The sequence below is a fragment of the Thamnophis sirtalis genome, unplaced genomic scaffold (genome assembly GCF_051295495.1).
Source record: "Thamnophis sirtalis isolate CommonGarterSnake01/CBP01778 unplaced genomic scaffold, rThaSir2_p1.2 scaffold_4, whole genome shotgun sequence".
NCBI lineage: Eukaryota > Metazoa > Chordata > Lepidosauria > Squamata > Natricidae > Thamnophis > Thamnophis sirtalis.
The window spans coordinates 63,520,689-63,541,393 of NW_028261384.1; the positions used below are offsets into that span (position 1 = coordinate 63,520,689).

Consider the following 20,705-nt stretch of genomic DNA (forward strand, 5'->3'; position numbering starts at 1 on the left):
TCTGGGTGTTATCATAAAAGAGGACCCCGCATGCTCACTCTGGTCAAAAGGGCCCAGCAGAGATTATACTACCTGAGACATCTCAGGAAAAATAGCTGAATGAAATACTGCTGGTGACTTTCTACAGCTGCACCATAACTTTAACTTACTGCACCTGTGTATTGTTTGCCAATTGCACAGTGGCAGATAAGACAGTGCTCTACAGGGTTAACATCATTGCCAAGAGGGTCATAGGTTGCCCTTTCCCCTCTTTCAAAGAGCTTTATAACTCCCACTGCCTTAAGAAAGTTCAAAACATTCTTAAAGAGCCATCTCTCCTGGGCACCCTTTTTTTTTGAACTATTACCATCTGGCAAATAGTACAGGATAATAAAAACAAGAGCAAATAGGCTGAAAAACAGCTTCTCTCCCTGAGCAGTAACTATATTGAATTCTACTATATAGTGCAATATTAAGGCAATATTGTGGGTTTTCAATTCAATTGTATAGAATGTGAAGGATGTGTATTTGTGGTTTTTTTTAGTTATTGTCATTGTACGAAGTGCAATGACAATAAAGTAAACTAGCTAGTGTTGCATGTAGTGACTGTCTGGGGCAGTGCATACCCATCCAGAACTAAAGTCCTGGACCCCAAAGCCTTTTTAATTAGATATGTTCTTTATTGTTTTCTTTTTTTTCTGATAATGAATTGTTGTGCCAAACTATTTTTCTTCTTCTACTGTGAAAGCTGGTCACAGAATGTAGTAACAGTATTTGAATTCAGGATATGCAGGAAAATCTGCATCATATTAAGGAATAAGAAGAAGAAACATGTTTTATGAAAATTCATCCAGTGACGTTCTCTACAACAAGGGTATCAAACTCAAGACCCGTGGGCCAGATCAAGCCCATGATGAGGTCAGAACCAGCCTGCACGGCCATCTTGGAAACTGTAAGGAGCCGACCAGGGGTGGGTTCCTCCCGGTTCGCACCGGTTCTTGCGATCCGGTTCGTCAGTGAACCCGGAAGTAATTAACTTCCGGGTTCCTAGCTCCAAGCCCCTGTCGCTGGGTGCCTGCAGGGTTTTTCTTTTTAAAAAACACCTCTCCGGAGAGGAAGCCCTGTCAAAGCGCACCTTTCCCGCCTTGGCGGCTGCAGGAACCACCCCACCGCTTTATCTTCCTCCTCCTCCTCCTCCCCTTCTGCCATGAGCAGCGGCAGCCGAGCCGGGAAAGGGGCGCTTTGGCAGGGCTGTGGAAGCTCTGTCAAAGCGCACCTTTCCCGCCTTGGCGGCTGCAGGAACCACCCCGCCACTTTATCTTCCTCCTCCTCCTCCTCCCCTTCTGCCATGAGCAGCAGCAACGGCAGCCGAGCCGGGAAAGGGGCGCTTTGGCAGGGCTTCCGCCGCGCCCCCAAGGACCGCTGACCTCGCGCCGCCGCTTCTTCTTCTTCCCCGGCCTTCCCAGTTAGCTTGCTTGAAGCTCAGAGGAGGCGGGAGGAGGGTCGCAGGAGTGGAAGTGGTGGGAGGTCTCCCCGGCCGGGAAGAGCTGAGAGGCTGCCGGCCCCTTTCGCAGAAAAGTTAACTTTTCTTGGCGAAATCCTGCCCCCCCCCCGCGTGGGTGAGTGGTCGGCTGTCCTCTTCCCGTAAGCCGCCCGGAGTTACCTGTGTGTGAGGTGGGCTGCCCTATGCATTTCCGTGTGTGCGCTGGAAAGAGAGTGAAAAAGAGAGGGAGAAATAATTATATTAATTAGATAGATCAGTCTTTCTCCACCTTGGAGACTTGAAAGTGTGTGGACTTCAACTCCCAAAAAGGGAGTTGGGAGAAAGGGAGAAAGGAGGAGAGAATGAAAGGAAGATGGGGGAAAGAAGAAAGAGGAGAGGAGGATGGAAAGGAGAGAAAGAGGGGGAGAGAGGGTAGAAAGGGGAAGAGGAAGGGCAGGAGTAGGAGAAAGGTAAGGGAAGAAGGAAGGGGAAGGAGAGCAGGAAGGAAGAAAGTAGAGAAGGGAGGAAGGGAGAAAAGAAAGGGAAAATAAGGTGGTGTTATAACAGGAGGAAGGGATGGTAAACAAAGCAACCTAAACTGTATATTATAACCTATTAAATGAAATAATAAATGTATAAGAATGATAAATGTTAAAACACTTGTAACCAAACGACATGCTATATGTGATGATGGGTTTTTTTCTTTTTCTTTTGTTTTGTTTTTATTGTTGTGGGTATGTGTCGTCTATGTAACAAATTTTTTTTTTAAATAAAAAGGTGGAGAAACACTGAGATAGATGATAATGAGATGAGGGAGGGAGAGGGAGAGAGAGAGAGAGACCATAACTAGATAGACAGATAGGCAGGCAGATAGACGGATGGATAGAGAGAAAGAGAGAGAGATAGGTAGGCAAGCAGATAGATGGATGGAGAAAGAGGGGGAAAGAGGGAGAGGGATACCATAACTAGATAGGCAGGCAGATAGACAGACAGATGGATGGATGGATAGAGAGAGAGAGGATGTATATAATTAAGGTGACCAGACGTCCCTAGCGAGGTCGCGGGCTGGCAGTAACTGCCGCGGCCTAGCTCCCCCCCCTGGTCAATGGTGTCCCTCTTTACCAATCTGAAAATCTGGTCACCTTACTTGTTTAGGTAATTCTGAGGTGGTTGATGGTTCTGTGAGTGCCTGTCCTTTATAATTTTCCACATTGCCTTGATGGTTTTTATTCCAGTGACTTTGTCTTTCCTATTCTTAGGCTTAGGAAAAAAAAACTGGTTTCATTGGCAGTCTTTTTTTGGGGGGGGAGGGGGGATTTTTATTTTTTTGGTGTTTTCCTAGCACTGTCATAGTTTGTGGGTGTGGGTGGGTGTGTAATGTCCCACAGTTATCTATGCATTAATAATGATCTAGTAATATTAATAATATCTAGTAATTAGTAATATCTAGTAATAACATCGTCTTGGCCACTCCCACCAGGTCACATGGGTAGCAGGCCACTCCCATCTGGTCACATGGGTGGCAAGCCACTCCCATCCGGTCACACCCACAGAGTAGGTTCGAACAATTTTTGAAACCCACCCCTGGAGCCGACCCATGTTGCTTTGGCCCACCCACGCCATCCTGGTGGCATGCATGCACACAGGAAGAGCTGGGCACACACAGGCCCAGTTCTCCACTGTCACATGCAGGGCAACAAAAGTAGTCTGTGGGACTATGGTAAAACTTGGAGATATTTTTTTGTGAGAGAAGTTGGAAGGTCTGAACTATTTTTTTCTAGTAGTCCCACAGACTACTTTTGTTGCCCTCCATGTGATGGCAGTGAACAGAGCTGGAAAGAAGGTTAGAAAGGGATGTGGCTGCTCTTGAGAGGGTGAGGGTTTGGCATAACTGACACCCCACATCACCTAACCTGAGTGCCCTGCAGGCAGGTTATCAATTGCAGCAGCGAGCAAGGAGAATTGGGCTGGAAGCCACATGAGGTGCTGGATGGGGTTTCTGGAGCCACCGCTGCAAGACCAGGCATTTGGGAGGATGTTGATGGCCTGGATGCAGGGCCCTCAGGTAAGCCAGTGCACGGGGCAGCTCCTCACTCTCTGCTTTGTTTCATCTTCCACTACCCCCACTGCCTCGTTTTGTCTTCCACCTCCCACCGCTTTGCTGAGAGTATAGCTGGTGCCGCCACCATGAGGTGGGGTGAGAGAGTGAGAGAACTATCTGATCAAACCACTGTATATGTGTGTGTGTGTGAAAGAGAGAGAGAGCCCAACACCACCAGCCCTGCTATAACTCTCTGAGGTTGGATCGTCTCTCTCTCCCCCCCCCTCTCTCTCTCTCCCTCCTTCCCTCCCTCCCTCCCTCTCTCTTTCACACACAAAAGTTGGATTGGATCACTCTATATATCTCATTGTGGTGGCAGTGGCAGTGTTCAGCCAGCAGGGTGCTTCTCACTCAGCTGTTTTCACCCAGAATTTACTTTGACAGAGGTGGGATTTGGAGGATGGTCAATCCCCATCCCCCCACCAGGCTGGTCTGGTCTGGTAGGGGGATTGCCTCCTGCCTTTTCCACTGTGCCACAAATGGTGATTGACCATACCCCAAGTCCCGCAGCTGTCAAAGACGCTGCACTGCAATAGATAAATGAAAAGTGCAGCTTTGTCTGAATGAGAAGGGGAACGGGGAGAAGAAGAGGGAAAGCGGCCGAGTGAGAAGCACCCCACTGGCCAGACACTGAAGCATCACCATTGCTGACATAGACACAGACACAGAAACAGACACACACACGATCCAACCTCTGTTTGTGTGCATCTGTGAGAGGAGGGAGGGAGGGAGAGGGGACAGAGGGGGCAAGAGAGTGATGTTTGTGTGTGTCTGTGCGTAAGAGAGAGATAGAGAGAGCAGGAGAGTGTGTGAAAGAGAGAGCAAGAGCAATCTGATTCAACCTCTGCTTGTGTGTGTGAGAGAGAGAGGGAGAAAGGGAGCCAGAGCAATCCGATCCAACCTCTATTTGTGTGTGTGAGAGAGAGGGGGGGATCTCTGATCTAACCTTGGAGAATTATACCAGGGCTGGCAGCCATGCACTTCACCACCTATGTGAGTGATGTCAAGCCCGCCATGCCCCCAGGCCACACCCAGTCAGCCACACCCACTTCAGCCCCTGGAGGACAACCACAACACTGATCTGGCTCTCAATGAAATTGAGTTTGACATCCCTGCTCTATAAAGTACATACAAGAATGTGTTTCGTTAGGAGAAAACCATACATAATAATGCAAATTTGTACTTAGAAATGATGTTAGAAAAGTTAGACATGATGGTGAAACATGATGGAATAAACCAAAAGTAGGGAAAATAAGAATGTAATCAATCCTGATAGATTTGCTTGTATAGATAGCTGAACAAGGTTTGTTGATTATCATTCTTTTCTTCCTTAATTTTATTTACTTGTTATCCTTTAGGATTGTGAAAGACCAGGCAGGTCCTGCTTAATCATACGGTGTAATTTAAGTTCACTAGCAAAAGCTGAATCCTGTAGCATAGATGTGCAAATGCTTTTGAATACAGAGATACTAAAGAAGGTGAGCATTATTTCTTACACTATAATATTGAATTTTCTCTAAATAATTCACCTTGGAGTTGGATTTAAACTTGGATTACTGCTTTATCCTATCAGAAGGTTGGGGTTTGTTGTTTTTTTATCAGTCAGAAGCGGGGGGGGGATGAATCAGAAAAGATGCAAACCATTATGTTTTGTTTCAAGATGCTCTTTAGTTTTAAAACAAGTGAGCAAACCAAATAATCCCCAAATTTAGATTTTCAGTATAACTCCATCAATGAAGGTGATAGATTGAAATGTAAGTACCGTGTTTCCCTGAAAATAAGGCAGGGTCTTATTTTCTTTTGACCCCCAAAATATGGCTTGGGCCTTATTATAAGGGGAAGGCTTCCTCAACCACTCTGGACTTTCTTTTGGACTTTCCCAGAATTTGCACCTTTTAAGTAACTGCGCAACTTTCTTCTTTTCTTTTCTTTTCTTTTTCTTTTTTTCTTTTTTCTTCCTTTGTATGGGATATGCATGGGATACGCATGTGATTGAGCGAATGGTTCCACTTTTATTGACTTATCTGCTGTATTTTGTGTTTTAATTACTGTGTGGAGACTGTTTGGGTGAGTGAATGAGTATGAGTGCCTCGGAGGACCTGCTGGGGAACGCGGGGGTCATCGGGGTGGCTGGGGGGACCAGGGATATGGGAGTGGGTCGGAGCATAACGGTCACTACAGGGAGAGGCAGATACGGCGGGGACTTTAGGGCTGGCCATTACCGGGGAAGGAGGGTTCGCTATATTACAGAGATCCCTCCTTCCGGCCCTATGAGTCCCACTCCAAGGCCAGATGGCATGAGTAATCAGGACCCTGGTCTCAGGCTGCTGTTGCTAAATGCCAGGTCTGTTGTTCACAAGGCTCCTCTCGTCCGGGACTTAATTTCTGACGAGAGGGCAGACCTGGCATGTATTACTGAAACCTGGCTGGGCACAGAAGGAGGAGTCCCCCTTGTAGAGATGTGCCCAGAAGGATTTCAGGTGCTTCATCAGCCGAGAGCCCAGGGAAGGGGTGGCGGTGTGGCTATTGTTATCCGGGAGTCTCTAGTACCTCGTAGGGTCCCTGCTCCGGAGCTTGTCGGGTGTGAGACTCTGCTAGTGAAGTTGGACCTCAAGGGTCAAGTGGGTCTGCTGCTAACGTACCTGCCTCCCAACTGCGTTGCAGCAGCCCTCCCCTCGCTCCTCGAGTCAGTAGCCGAGCTGGCAATTGAGTTCCCCAGGCTTATGGTTCTGGGGGACTTCAATTTGCCATTGCTCGGCGAACACTCTGATGGAGCGCAGGAGTTCATGGCTTCCATGACAGCCATGGGCTTGACCCAGGTAATTCGGGGCCCAACCCACTCAGCGGGTCACATGCTCGACCTCGTATTTCTCTCGGAGCAGTGGATGTGTGATCTTGGTCTGAGGGGAAATGAGACCATACCTCTGTCGTGGTCAGACCACTGCCTACTGAGGCTTGACTTCCGGAGGCCAAACCCCCACCGTAGGGAGGAGGAACCGACCAGGTGGTTCCGCCCCAGGCGACTGATGGACCCCTTGAGGTTCCAGACGGAGCTTGGGGTTATTCCTGATACTCTCGCCCACAGTTCGGCGGAGACTCTGGCTGCTGCCTGGTACTCGGCAGCATCGGAGTCTCTTGACCGAATTGCGCCACTACGGCCCCTCCGGGTCAGCGGATCCCGGAGACCTCCTTGGTTCACCGAGGAGCTCCGGGAGAAGAAGCGCCGGAGGAGACGCCTAGAGCACTTGTGGAGGTCCGATAAGTCCGAGTCGAACCGAGCACTTTTAACAACTTGCACCAAGGATTACATCAGGGCACTTAGGGCAGCAAAAAGATCTCATATTGCCACCTTGGTTGCGTCCGCTGAGTCCCGCCCAGCCGCCCTGTTTAAGATAACCTGTTCCCTCCTAAATAGGAGGGATATGGGGGAACCCTTGCAGGGTAGAGCTGAGGATTATGCCCAATTCTTAGCGGACAAAGTTGCTCGGTTTCGGTCGGACTTGGACTCCACCGCAGCAGATCCAGCCGGGACACAAGAGGATCACTTGGCAAACCATCTCTGGGTTGAGTTTCAGGATGTTGCCTCTGGGGATGTGGACAAGGCCATTCGAGCTGTGAGTGCCTCCACCTGTATTCTGGACCCGTGTCCCTCCTGGTTGGTTGCCAACAGCAGTGAGGTGACACGTGGCTGGATCCAGGCGGTCATAACCGCCTCCCTTCGGGAGGGGCACTTCCCCGCCGCACTAAAAACGGCAGTGGTGAGACCCCTCCTGAAGAAACCATCCTTGGATCCAGCCATTTTAAATAACTACCGTCCTGTCTCCAACCTTGGGAGGGTTGGGAAGGTTGTTGAGAAGGTGGTGGCCTTCCAGCTTCAACGGGCCTTGGATGAAGCTAGCTACCTTGACCCCCTCCAGTCCGGCTTCAGACCCGGTTACAGCACAGAAACCGCTTTGGTCGCATTGACCGATGATCTCTGGAGGGCCAGAGATGGAGGCCATGCGTCCATCCTGGTTCTCCTTGACCTCTCGGTGGCTTTTGATACCATCGACCATGGTATCCTTCTGCGACGACTGCGGGAGGTGGGGGTGGGAGGCACTGTTTTGCAGTGGTTCTCCTCCTACCTCTCGGACAGGTCGCAGTCGGTGTTGGTGAGGGGGCAGAGATCGTCCCTGAGGCCCTAAAATAGCAGCAATAGCAATAGCAATAGCAGTAGACTTATATACCGCTTCATAGGCCTTTCAGGCCTCTCTAAGCGGTTTACAGAGAGTCAGCATATTGCCCCCAACAATCTGGGTCCTCATTTTACCCACCTCGGAAGGATGGAAGGCTGAGTCAACCCTGAGCCGGTGAGATTTGAACCGCTGACCTGCTGATCTAGCAGTAGCCTGCAGTGCTGCATTTAACCACTGCGCCACCTTGGCTCAAAATATGGGGTGCCGCAGGGTTCGGTCTTATCCCCCCTACTATTTAACATATACATGAAACCGCTGGGCAAGATCATTCGGAGGCACGGGATAAAATGCCATCAATATGCAGACGATACGCAATTGTATCTGTCCGCCCCGTGCCAACTCAATGAAGCGGTGGACGTGATGAACCAGGGTCTGGAGGCCGTTAGGAACTGGATGAGCGCTAACAAACTGGTACTCAACCCGGACAAGACCGAGTGGCTGTTGTGTTTCCCTCCCAACAATTTGGCTAATGTTCCATCTATCAGGCTGGGGGGTCAAATTTTATACCCCTCAGATAGGGTTCGTAACTTAGGAGTCCTCCTGGATCCACAGCTGACTCTCGATCATCATCTGTCGGCTGTGACCAGGGGGGCATTTGCCCAGGTCCGCCTGGTCCGCCAGTTACGACCCTACCTGAATCGGGAGGCTCTCACAACAGTCACTCGAGCCCTTGTGATCTCTAGGCTGGAATACTGCAATGTGCTCTACATGGGGCTGCCCCTGAAGTGCATCCGGAGACTGCAGTTAGTTCAGAATGCGGCCGCGCGAGTGATAGTGGGCGCACCTCGGTTCGCCCACATAACACCCATCCTCCGCGAGCTGCACTGGCTACCTGTTGATCTCCGGGTGCGCTTCAGGGTGCTGTTGACCACCTTTAAAACCCTTCATGGTAGTGGATCTGAGTACTTGAGAGACCGCCTTCTGCCGATTACCTCCCTCCGACCGATAAGATCGCACAGACTGGGCCTCCTCCGAATTCCATCCGCCAGTCAATGTCGACTGGCGACTACACGGAGGAGAGCCTTTTCTGTTGCGCTCCGACTCTGTGGAACGATCTCCCCGTCGAGATACGCACCCTCACCACCGTCCAGGCCTTCCGCGCAGCCCTCAAGACCTGGCTCTCCCAACAGGCCTTGGGATAAGTCTTTAATTTGCCCCACCCGAGTGCTGAATGTTGAATGCATGTTGTGTTTTTACTACTTTATTTTGTTTACATATTGTTTATTTTGTATTGCACCCCCTCCCTAATGTTTGTAAGCCGCCCTGAGTCCCCTCAGGGAAAAGGGCGGCGTATAAATCTTAATAAAATACTCAAAAAAAAATACTCAAAGGCTTATTGTTTTATGGTTGCTGGGTGGCTGCTCTTTTGCGAGTGAGCTCCCGAAGAGCCAGGCATGGCTGTGTTGTGCTGTCACAGCAGCGCAACACAGCAGCCATGAGGTGACCATGCCGTGGGAGCCCTAGGTCAGTGAATGGTGCTGTGCCCGGCTGGAAAGGGAGTTTGCGGGCGGCTGCTCGTGAGCATGGTCACCTCATGGCTGCTGTGTTGCGCTGCTGCGACAGCGCAACACAGCTGTTTGCCCCTGAGGCTGTGCCCGGCTCTTCGGGCGCCCGCTCGCAAGAGAGCTGTCAGGCCTGCATTTATATTCCTTTTAGAATTTTGGCCTGCCACACTTTCTCTTATTTCATTATGCTGGTTCTTTAAGTATAGTCAATGAGAGGGGGGAATAGAAGGAGTAGGATTTTGGAATGTATTGTTTTTCATTCTTTACTAGAAGCAAGGTCATCTTTTGTCTCCACACCAGTACACCTGACCGGAAGAAGCTGGACATGAACGCCAGCATGGAAGAAGGAGATTGGACTATGTGATGGACTGTGGGTGTGGGGACAAGATCATGAACTTTTAACCAGGGGGGGATGCTGATGCAATTTCCAGAGGTGGAATCCCCACAGCACTATGCCAACATGCCTGCTTTATTAAATTGGAACTTTAAGCATAGTTTTGCCTTCAACTCTAATTTAATTCTACATGGTATTTGGAACTATGACAAGAGCAGCCGCCCGGCAATCCCCCACCCCCAGTGTCATTCACTGATCTAGCAGTATCCAAAGATGCCAAGCAACACGAGCGCCTTTCCCCCCCCCCCTTTCCCATGGCTTGGCAGCTTTGGAATACTGCTAGGTCGGTGAGTGGTGCTCTGCATGGCCGGAGGAGGGGGGGTTGTCCAAGGGGCTTATTTGGGGGGGAGGGCATATATTTTTGCCCACCCGAAAAATATGGCATGGCCTTATTTTCAGGACATGTCATATTTTTGGGGAAACACGGTATGTAACATATGATATATAAAATGTAAGTGATAGGCTCAAAACTAATGCATATACTTTTAAATGCTGATAAAATTGAGTACAATGTTCAGATTTTTTTGATATTTTACTACTGTCAACAATGGATAGAATAAGAACTTAGCATACAATGCTAAGCTTGATTTGCGGTTCTTTCTTGTGGTCCTTGCTGAATGCTCAGTGTGTGCTGCATTGGAATGATATGATGTAATTTGTAAAAGTGTTAGGAATGTATTGTTGCCTAACACCAGCTGTTTTCATTAAATTAGTTGAGCTGCTTACCGTATTTTCACCCATATAACCCGCCCACGCGAATAACCCGCCCACGCGAATAACCTGCAGGTTTTCAAGATCGTGTAAAATATTTTCCGTATACCCCGCCCTCTTATATAACCCGCGACGAGTAAGCCATCGGACCTCCCCATTATAACCAATCGGCAAACATTACATTAGCGCTATTCCATCGGACCTCCCCATTAAAACCAATCGGCAAACATTGCATTAGCGCTATTCCATCGGACCTCCCCATTAAAACCAATCGGAGGAGAAAGCCTGGGCGAGCTGGGGAGGGAAACTGCTCAGATGGTGGAAGGGACGGGAGGCAGGAACAGGCAGGAACGGAGGAGAAAGCCTGGGCGCTGGGGAGGGAAACTGCTCAGATGGTGGAAGGGACGGGAGGCAGAAACAGGCAGGAACGGAGGAGAAAGCCTGGGCGCTGGGGAGGGAAACTGCTCAGATGGTGGAAGGGACGGGAGGCAGGAACGGAGGAGAAAGCCTGGGCGCTGGGGAGGGAAACTGCTCAGATGGTGGAAGGGACGGGAGGCGGGAACGGAGGAGAAAGCCTGGGCGCTGGGGAGGGAAACTGCTCAGATGGTGGAAGGGACGGGAGGCAGGAACAGGCGGGAACAGAGGAGAAAGCCTGGGTGAGCTGGGGAGGGGTTGGAGGAACTCAACTCAAGGGAGAGATCTTGAAATTCAATAGGAAAAAAAATATTTGTGAGTTGAGTTGAAGCAGTATCAAATAGCTTTACAATGATTAAAAAATGAACAATTTCCCTAAATAAGGACAACATGCTATAAAATGATTTCATAATAGATTGGTATATAATACCTCATTTTAGAGTAATTAAATAGAAATGGTATCATTACTGAAAGTTTTTGTAGTTTAAAAAAATGCATTTCTGAATCCATATGATGTTTGGAGGGATAGTATTTACATCTCCATAAGATTTCACTCTAAATGTTACATGTAGAGTGGATGTTCCAATCGGCAAACATTGCATTAGCACTATTCCATCGGACCTCCCCATTAAAACCAATCGGCAAACATTGCATTAGCGCTATTCCATCGGACCTCCCCATTAAAACCAATCGGCAAACATCTCCTCCGTTCCTGCCTGTTCCTGCCTCCCGTCCCTTCCACCATCTGAGCAGTTTCCCTCCCCAGCGCCCAGGCTTTCTCCTCCATTCCTGCCTGTTCCTGCCTCCCGTCCCTTCCACCATCTGAGCAGTTTCCCTCCCCAGAGCCCAGGCTTTCTCCTCCGTTCCTGCCTGTTCCTGCCTCCCGTCCCTTCCACCATCTGAGCAGTTTCCCTCCCCAGAGCCCAGGCTTTCTCCTCCGTTCCTGCCTCCCGTCCCTTCCACCATCTCAGCAGTTTCCCTTCTCCTCCGTTCCTCCAACCCCTCCCCAGCTCGCCCAGGCTTTCTCCTCCGTTCCTGCCTCCCGTCCCTTCCCCGATCTCAGCACTTTCCCTTCTCCTCCGTTCCTCCAACCCCTCCCCAGCTCGCCCAGGCTTTCTCCTCCGTTCCCGCCTCGGGAGGAACGGAGGAGAAGGGAAAGTGCTGAGATCTGTTAACAGATTAGTTAATCTGTTAGTCGCTGTCGTGTAAAATATTTTCCGTATACCCCGCCCACTTTTATACCCCGCGGGGGGCATGCGGGGTAGGTAAAAACGCATATTGCCCGCTGGTTATATGGGTGAAAATACGGAGGTAATTATATGAGCTGTGCCAATGTTCAGTTTTAAGTCACAGAGTAAAATAATTCTCTTGAACTTTGTTGCCCTGATGTACATAAGAGGAGGAAATTATATTTCCATTTCTAAATTGTCAATTTTTTTCCTAAAATATGATGTATGACTCTAATCTTACTTCACCAGAAGACATTTATAATTTTAAAATACAGTAAGAATTACTTTAAAAGGAAACTGCTGGACCATTTGTGTTAAAGCTCTTTTCAAGAATGATTATAGTGGAAAATATATATATTTAGATGTTATTCTATGCAATGTTAGAATTTATTTTAATCATAAAATATTTAATATATAAGCACATTTTAATAATTATATACAAATATCTGGTTCTAATTATGATGCAGCAATAATTCAGCTTAAAATGTTCTCTGCTGGTGATATTTGGCAATATCTTACTTTCTTTTAAATGTGAGAATACTGTTTTTGAACATTCACATCTAACTTTATTTTTAAATGCCCATAATTAAGAGTCTTTGAAAACTGTGTGTTTGAAAATGTTCCTTAATTCTCCTTATTTTTCAATCTGTAGGACACCTCATCAGTGATTCAGTTTGTAACACGAGCAAAGGTGAGAGTGGACCCAAGCAAACGGGCAATTGAAGTACCTAATGCGAATTCTGAATATGCAACAGTAAGTGGAAGAATCTGAAGAAGAAGAATTGTTAGTCTTGCATGGAATGCATTAAATGATCCAGCATTTAGCAAGGGATTTGTGGTCAGGCCAAAGAAACAGAAGGAGTATGCTTTTCTTTAAATGTATTAGCATTGATATTACTGCCATAATCCTCTTGTGTTTTTCTTGCTATAATAAGTCTAGAAGCAAATGATTGTCATCTGAATGTTTGCGCACTAGTTCAGCTTCTTCTTTTTTTAAGACAGAGCAATGGATATTTATTATGCACATATCTGCATTAACAAGGTAAATTACACTGCTCACTCTAGGCTTCTTTATTCATTAGGTCTTTAGAAAATCTACCTAGCATCCAGGTAGCAGAGAAATACACAAACTATGTACCAACCCATGAGTTTGGACAAGGCTTTTGCTATGTTAGAAGAGAAGCCACCCATGAGGACAATCCTGAGATAGGGAGGAGACTTCAGAGGTTACATATTCCATGCGGACCATTTGAACTCGCTTAGCCTCATCCCAAATGTTGTCACTCCAGGTTATGGGTCTCTGAGAGGAGCACCTTAGTGTGAGAAGATGCACCTCTGATGTGGAACATTATTTTTTTCTGTTTATTTTTTTTATTATAGAATAAAATGCAAAATATAACAGCAAATAAGAAGACACGGGGGGGGGGGGCAGACGAAAGAGAAGTAAGGAGGGATGGAGGAAAAGAAAAAAAATGTTGACTTCCGACTCCCTCTGTTGCAGTAAAATGTCAGTTGGTCTTACCTGAACTGCCTGTGTCAAAGTTGGTGTGGGAGTAGTCACACATGGGTATTAACACAGCCCTTTTGCCCTGGAGACTGAGGTAAATCTTGAGGCCACACCTCCATTCCTCCACTGACCTCCCAGATTAACCGATGGTTCTTAGCAGAGCACCTGGAAGGAAGGGACAGAGAAGCGCACACACACACATCCTTCCTGCCTGGCCCTGCCTGACCACTGAACTAACTTAGGCCCCTGGCACGGTGCGCCCTAAAAATGGGGGGGGGAAGTGACTACTCCCACGCCAACTTCGAAACATGCAGTTCAGGTAAAACCAACTGACAGTTTCCGAAGTGGGGCGTGGGAGGAGTCATACATGGGACATACCAAAGTTAGATGTCCTTGGGAGGGATCAATGGGCCTGAGCCCCTCGAGAGTCTAGAACTCCCTGAAGAATTCTCCTCCCAAAGGCCGCTTCCGCGGAGGCGTAAGCGTCTAGCCGGTAGTGCCTGATGAAAGGCGAGGGAGAGGACCAAGCGGCAGCCCTGCAAATCTCTTCTATGGGAGCCTGGGTGGCCCAGGCCGCTGAGGTGGCCACACATCTGGTGGAGTGCGCTGTGATGCCCTCTGGGACCTGAAGTCCCTGTGCCTCCTAGGCCTTTGAGATGGCCGCTCTGATTCAACTGCTAATGGTTGCCGGGGAAACCTTGGCTCCCCGTGTAGATTCCTGAAAGGAGTCGAAGAGGGCCTCTGAATGTCTAAAGGGCGCTTCAGATAGATGCGCAGGGCTCTTCTAACGTCCAGCCGGTGCCATGATCTTTATCCCTGAAGGGCTGCGGACCAAAGTCCGGCAGAACTATCTCTAATGCCCTGTGGAAGGGAGAGTTGACCTTGGGCATGAACGCGGGATCCAGTCTGAGGACGACCAGGTTCTCCAGAAAGGTGCAGAGATCCGCTGTGCTGGAAAGAGCGTTAAGCTCAGATACTCTCCTGGCTGAGGTAATGGCAACCAGGAAGACGACTTTAAGGGTCAGAAATTGTAGGGAAACCTCCCTCAAGGGTTTGAAAGGTGCCTCCATCAGGGACTGGAGAATCGTGGGCAGGTCCCAGGTCGGGAATCGATGGACCACTGGGGGTTTCAGATTCACTGCTCCCTTAAGGAAACGCCTTAGGACTGGGTGCTGTGACAAAGGCGGTGAATCCACCCCGTGGAGAGGGCAGAGACTTATCTCCTAAGGGTGCTGGGAGCCAGACCTTTCTCCAGACTTTCCTGTAGGAAATCTAGAACCTGGAAGCCAAGGCTGGAACAATGTCCCTTGCTTGTCACCAATCCGCGAAAGCGACCCAGGAGCATTGTAGATGTGAGTGGTGGACTGCCTCCTGGCCGCCTCGATGGTCTTAATGACCTTCGCAGAGAAATGGCCCCCCCTTAGTTGTTCCCGCCCAATCACCAGATGGTCAGATGGAGCCACTCCGGGTCCGGATGCTCCAGAGACCCCTGGTGCAGAGACACCTCCCCTGGGGGAATCCTCCAGTGGGGAGCTGACAGCTCCACCAAGTCTGCTAGCCAGGGATGACGTGGCCAGAAGGGAGCCACTAGGATCATCTCTGCTCTCTCTGACACTAACTTCCTCAGAGCCCCAAGAATGAGGGGAAGGGGAAGGAAGGCGTAGAGGAGACTGGGTGGCCATCTGCAACGAAGGGCATCCATGTCCATGACACCCCTGGACAAGAACCTCGATACGAAGTTGGGCAGCTGGGCATTCGCTGGGGTTGCAAAGAGATTCACTGCTGGGCATCCGAACCTCTGTAGGAAGACATTGGGATGGAGCTGCCACTCTCTGTTGTCAACCTTCTGAGCCAATCTGCTTGCTGATTCTCTGTCCCAGAGATGTGTTCCGCTCTGATGGACTGAAGATTCTTCTCTGCCCAGTTCCCCAGCTGAAAGGCCTTGTCGCGCAGGGCCTTGGAATGTGTGCCCCCTTGCCTGTTCATGTGGGCCTTAGATGCCACGTTGTCTGTCAAGACCAGGACATGGTGGCCAGCCACAGTGCTCTTGAAGTGATGTAGGGCCAGATGGATGGCCTGAGCTCCAACCAGTTTATGTTGTTGCGCAGGTCTGTTGGAGTCCAGCGTCCCTGGGCTATCTGGGCCACCAGCCGAACAGTCTTGCATCCATTGTGAGTACCTTCCTCACTGGTTCCTTGAAAAGGGATCCCTTGTCTAGTGCTGGGGTCAGCCACCAACAGAGCGAGAGCAGCATCTGGGGTGACACTCGAACTTTGAAGTTGGCGTCGCTCCTCCCAGCTCTCTGGTATGGAAGCAGGAACCACTGAAGCTCCCTGGTGTATAGGTGAGCCCAAGGCATGATCCCTATACAAGAAATGAATTTCCCAAGGAGCCTGGAAAGAACTACAGGGACAGAGCGTAATTTGCGTATCTCATGAACCAGTTGCACAATGCTGTCCATACATTCCTGGGAAAGAAAGACTTCTCTAGACACCGAATCTATAATGGACCCTAGGTGTTGTATTTGTATTTGCATTTATTAGTTTTGTATGCCTCCCACTCTTGGAAGACTCCGGGCGGCTTACAATAAAAAAGGGAAGGGGAATATATAAAACAATAAAACAATTTAAAATTACAGCAACATTCATAACTTAAAGTGGGGCTGGATACTTCAACAGCCCCAGGCCTGCCGGAACAGCCAGGTCTTAGTTGCTTTACGGAAGGCCAGAAGGGTAGTAAGGGTCCGGATCTCAATGGGGAGATCGTTCCAGAGGGCCAGAGCTGCATCAGAGAAGGCCCTCCCCCGGGGAGTCGCCAGCTGACATTGGCCAGCAGATGGAATCCGGAGAAGGCCTAATCTGTGCGATCTAATCGGTCTTCGGGAGGTAATTGGCAGGAGGCAGTCTCTCAGGTAGCCAGGTCCGATGCCATGTAGGGCTTTAAAAGTAACGACTAGCACCTTGAAGCGTGTCTGGAGACCAATGGGCAGCCAGTGCAGCTCACGGAGGATATTTGTAACGTGGTTGTACCTAGGTACACCCAGCTCACGCGGCTGCGTTCTGGACTAACTGAAGTCTTTGAACACTCTTCAAGGGCAGCCCCATGTAGAGCGCATTACAGTAATCCAGTCTTGAGGTGACGAGGGCGTGAGTGACTATCCGAAGGCCTCCCAGTCCAGGTAGGGTCGCAATTGGTGCACCAGGCGAACTTGGGCAAAAGCCCCCATGGTCACAGCCGACAAGTGATGTTCTAATGTCAGCTGCGGATCCAGGAGGACTCCCAAATTGCGAACCCTCTCTGAGGGGCCTATGATTTCACCCCCCAGGCTAAGGGATGGAATAGCTGGACCATCTTTGGGAGGGAGCATCAATAGCCACTTGGTCTTGTCGTGATTGAGTGCAAGCTTGTTCGTTCCCATCCAGACCCTAACAGCCTCCAGGAACTGGGACGTCACTTCCACCACTTCACTGAGTTGTCACGCGGCGGACAGATACAGTTGCGTGTTGTCCACGTATTGGTGGTATTTAATCCCGTGCCGTCATATGATCTCACCCAGGGGCTTCATGTAGATGTTAAATATGAGGGGGGACAGGACCGAACCCTGCGGCACCCCATAATTGAGGGGCCTAGGGATCAACCTCTGCCCTCCAACCAACACCGACTGCGATCTGTCCGAGAAGTAGGAGGAGAACCACCGAAGAATGGTGACTCCCACTCCCACCTCCCGTAACCATCGCAGAAGGATACCATGGTCGATGGTATCGAAGGCCGCTGAGAGGTCAGGAGCACTAGGATAGAGGAGTGACCCCTATCCCTGGCTCGCCAGAGATCATCGATCAGTGCAACCAAAGCAGTTTCCATGCCGTAACCACGCCTGAAACCGGACTGAAAGGAATCCAGATAATCGGTTTCATCCAAGGACCGCCGGAGTTGAAAGGCCACCACTTTTTCAACAACCTTCCCTACAAAGGGGAGGTTGGAGACTGGACGATAGTTACTTAAAATGGCTGGGTCCAGAGAAGGTTTCTTCAGGAGGGGTCTCACCACTGCATCCTTTAGGAGGAGCGGGAAGGATCCCTCCCGGAGAGAGGTGTTAACTACCCTCTGGATCCAGCCACGTGTCACCTCTCTGCTGGTCAAAATCAGCCAGGAGGGGCACGGGTCCAGTACACAGGTGGAGGCACTCACAGCTCCCATGGCCTTGTCCACTTCCTCAGGAGCGACAAGTTGAAACTCGCTCCATAAAATCTGCTCAAGACCTTCCCCCGGTACCTCGGCTGGTACCGTGCAATTGGAGTCCAGATCTGTCCAAATCCGAGCGACTTTATCCGTTAGAAACTGAACAAATTCCTCAGCTCTACCTTGTAAAGGGTCATCCGCATCCCTCCCTTTCAGGAGGGAGCGGGTTATTCTAAACAAGGCAGCTGGGCACGATTCAGCGGATGCAATAAGAGCGGCAAAATGCGCACATTTCGCCGCCCGTATTGTCATGAGATAGGTCCTGATATAGGCTCTCATCAGTGCTCGGTCTGATTCAGAGTTACTGGCCCTCCAGCAGTGCTCTAGGCATCTCTTTTGGTGCTTCATCTCCCGGAGTTCCTCGGTGAACCAAGGAGCCCTCCTGGATCCACAACCTTGGAGAGGCCGCAAAAACGCAATCCAGTTTAGAGCCCCCGCCACCGCTGTATTCCAGGCAGCGACTAAGGACTCTACCGGACTGTGGATGACAGCGCCGTCTGAAATCCCATAGGGTTCCCCCTCCCTGCAGTGGGGGATTGGTTTCCGAAAGTCAAGCCTCAGTAAGGAGTGATCAGACCATAACAAGGGCAAGATCTCAATGCCTTTCAAATCTAGATCACATCTCCACTGCTCCGAGAGAAATATGAGGTCAAGCGTGTGACCCGCTGAGTGAGTCGGACCCCGAATTACTTGGGTCAAGTCCATGGCTGTCATGGAGGTGATCTGACCGTCTGGTTGTAGCCGGGAAGACCTTTAACTTATTCTTGTCCTCCACCAAGGTAGGATCCAGCGAGTCACCAAAAACTTGTCCCCGGCATAGTCAGCTCCTGCCAGTTGCCACTTAGCCTGAGACTCTGCCTGCCAGTGGCGCAGCCACAGCAGGCGCCTGGATGCTACAGAGGACGACAAAGTTCGAGAAGCATACTTAACTGCATCCAGTGTGGCGTCTGCCGAAAACTGCATGGCTGCCAGCACCAGATGTCTTGCAGGAGACGTACCTCTGTGGCTGGGGTCCTGTCTCTCAGCTGTTCCAGCCACAGCACTTAAAAAAGGATGCAGAAGTGGCTGCCCTAATAGCCCAGGTTATTGCCTGGAATGACTTATGCAAAATCATTTCCGCCTTCTTGTCTTCTGCCTTAAGACAGTTGGCGATGTCTCCAGTCACCACGGTCGAAGCTGAAGCCAGGGTGGCGACCGGAGTGTCCACCAAAGGAACCTGCAGAGCTTGGGCAAAGGTAGAATTGAGATTATAGAATCTACACTCATTGCCCCCCAGATTGGGAAAAGACCCACTGGAATTTAAGCACTTCTAGGAACATCTCTGGAGTGGGAATCTCCTCTTTCTCCACCGGGGGTTTATGGAAGGGCCCTTTCTTGTTATTCCCGCTAGTGCCTGGTGTGGCAGTGGCAGGACTGGGTTCTGGAGGGGTGTCCAGGTCTGCTGTGGCCCAGGCTTACGAAGTAAGGAGCTAAACAAGGAGGAGGGAAAGAGCCCGCTGATGTTGGGGGCCTCAGGGGCCTGGGCGTCCTCATCCTCAGAAAACCTCACCTCCTTCAACTCCCCTTCCTCTAAATCCAAAGCCTAACTGGCAGTGCAGGGGGAGGGAGACTTGGGCCCTCTGGTAGCAGAGGCCCTGGAGCAATCCAGGTGACCCCTGGATTGGAGTCCCTGTCCTGAGAAGACCTATTCCTGGAACCCTAGGACTGGTGTTTCATCTCCGAAGCAATCCCTTGGGGTATGGCCCTGGCTAGCACCTCCTGGAAACTTTTAGAAAGCTCTGGAAGAGAGGGGTGCAGCTCTGGGGGTTACAAAAAATCCCTAGGTTCAGGGCATTGCGGTGCCAGTTGGTGCCTGGCAGGGCTGGGTGCCCTGCGCCCAAAGGGGTCTCCCCTAGCCTCAGATGGGTGGGCAGGTGAAAGGGGGGGCAATAGGGAGCTGTGCCCTCTGCCTGAACCCCTTGGAGAACCTGGGGATGACCCCCTGGTCTCTTCCAGAACAGGAAGCCTGTGGGGGGAGCAAGATCTGGAAGGGGAAGAGCTGATGGTGGCCCTGAACCTTTTTGCAGAGGCCCTGGTAATTCAAACCTCCTTCCCAGAGGTTCCCTTCCTATGGGGCCAGGGGGTGCCCTTCTTGGCAGGGGACCTCCCTCTGGAAACTGGGGAAACCCCCCTGGAGGTCCCCTCACCTGGATCCAAATCCCCTGGGGACCTAGGCCTGGCACCCCCACTCCTCGCTGCCTCCGCCATAGTATTCACGGTTACTGTACCACCACCTCTCTCCCTGCCAGCCTCTTCTTTCTGTGTGCCTTGATCTTCCAGGCACCACCCTTTTCAAACAATTGCCGCCGCTCCGCCGCTCGATTGCCGGCTCACCGCTGCTTCTGGGCCCTCCCCGGATTGCCGGCAGAGTTGGAAGGAGGGGGGGAGAAGAAAAAGAGTGAAGGAAAACTTTTTCGCAAAGGAGAAAAACAAATGCTGTCGTTTAAATCGGAACTGAGCATGCCTGGCTGTGGAATTCTGGGAATTGAAGTCTAAAAAAGTCTAAAAAAAATTGAAACCCCTGTGTCAGTGCCTCACCAACCATAAACCTCACCGCACATCACTGGTAGGTAGGTAGGTAGGTAGATGGATAGAGGGATAGAGGGATAGAGAGAGAGAAATACAGTAGATAGGGAGAGAGAGAGAGAGTAGGTACGGAGGGAGATGTTTCCAGGTGTATTTATCCATGTGCTGGAAAAGGAAATCGCTGACAATTTGCAGCACCTAACTTTGTTTCTGCTGGCACCGCATTTGATCAATGTAATTCTCATCAATCAGTTAAAGAGCTTTCCATAAAGAAAAAAAAGGTTTTGCACTCTGCAAACCTCCTAAAAACAGCCCATTTTTTGTGAAAATGGGCCTGTTTTTT

The 20,705-nt window shown here is 50.1% G+C and overlaps 1 protein-coding gene across 1 annotated transcript in view; it reads left to right on the top strand.

Annotated features, from left to right (window-relative positions):
• ITGA9 (integrin subunit alpha 9) overlaps positions 1-20,705 on the top strand; it is a 584,270-nt gene that overhangs the window by 456,253 nt on the left and 107,312 nt on the right. Inside the window, exons 25-26 of the mRNA XM_087713055.1 lie at positions 4,922-5,041; positions 12,704-12,805. Of these exons, the coding sequence (XP_087569181.1) occupies positions 4,922-5,041; positions 12,704-12,805 (222 nt within the window). The remainder of the gene's footprint in view (positions 1-4,921; positions 5,042-12,703; positions 12,806-20,705) is intronic.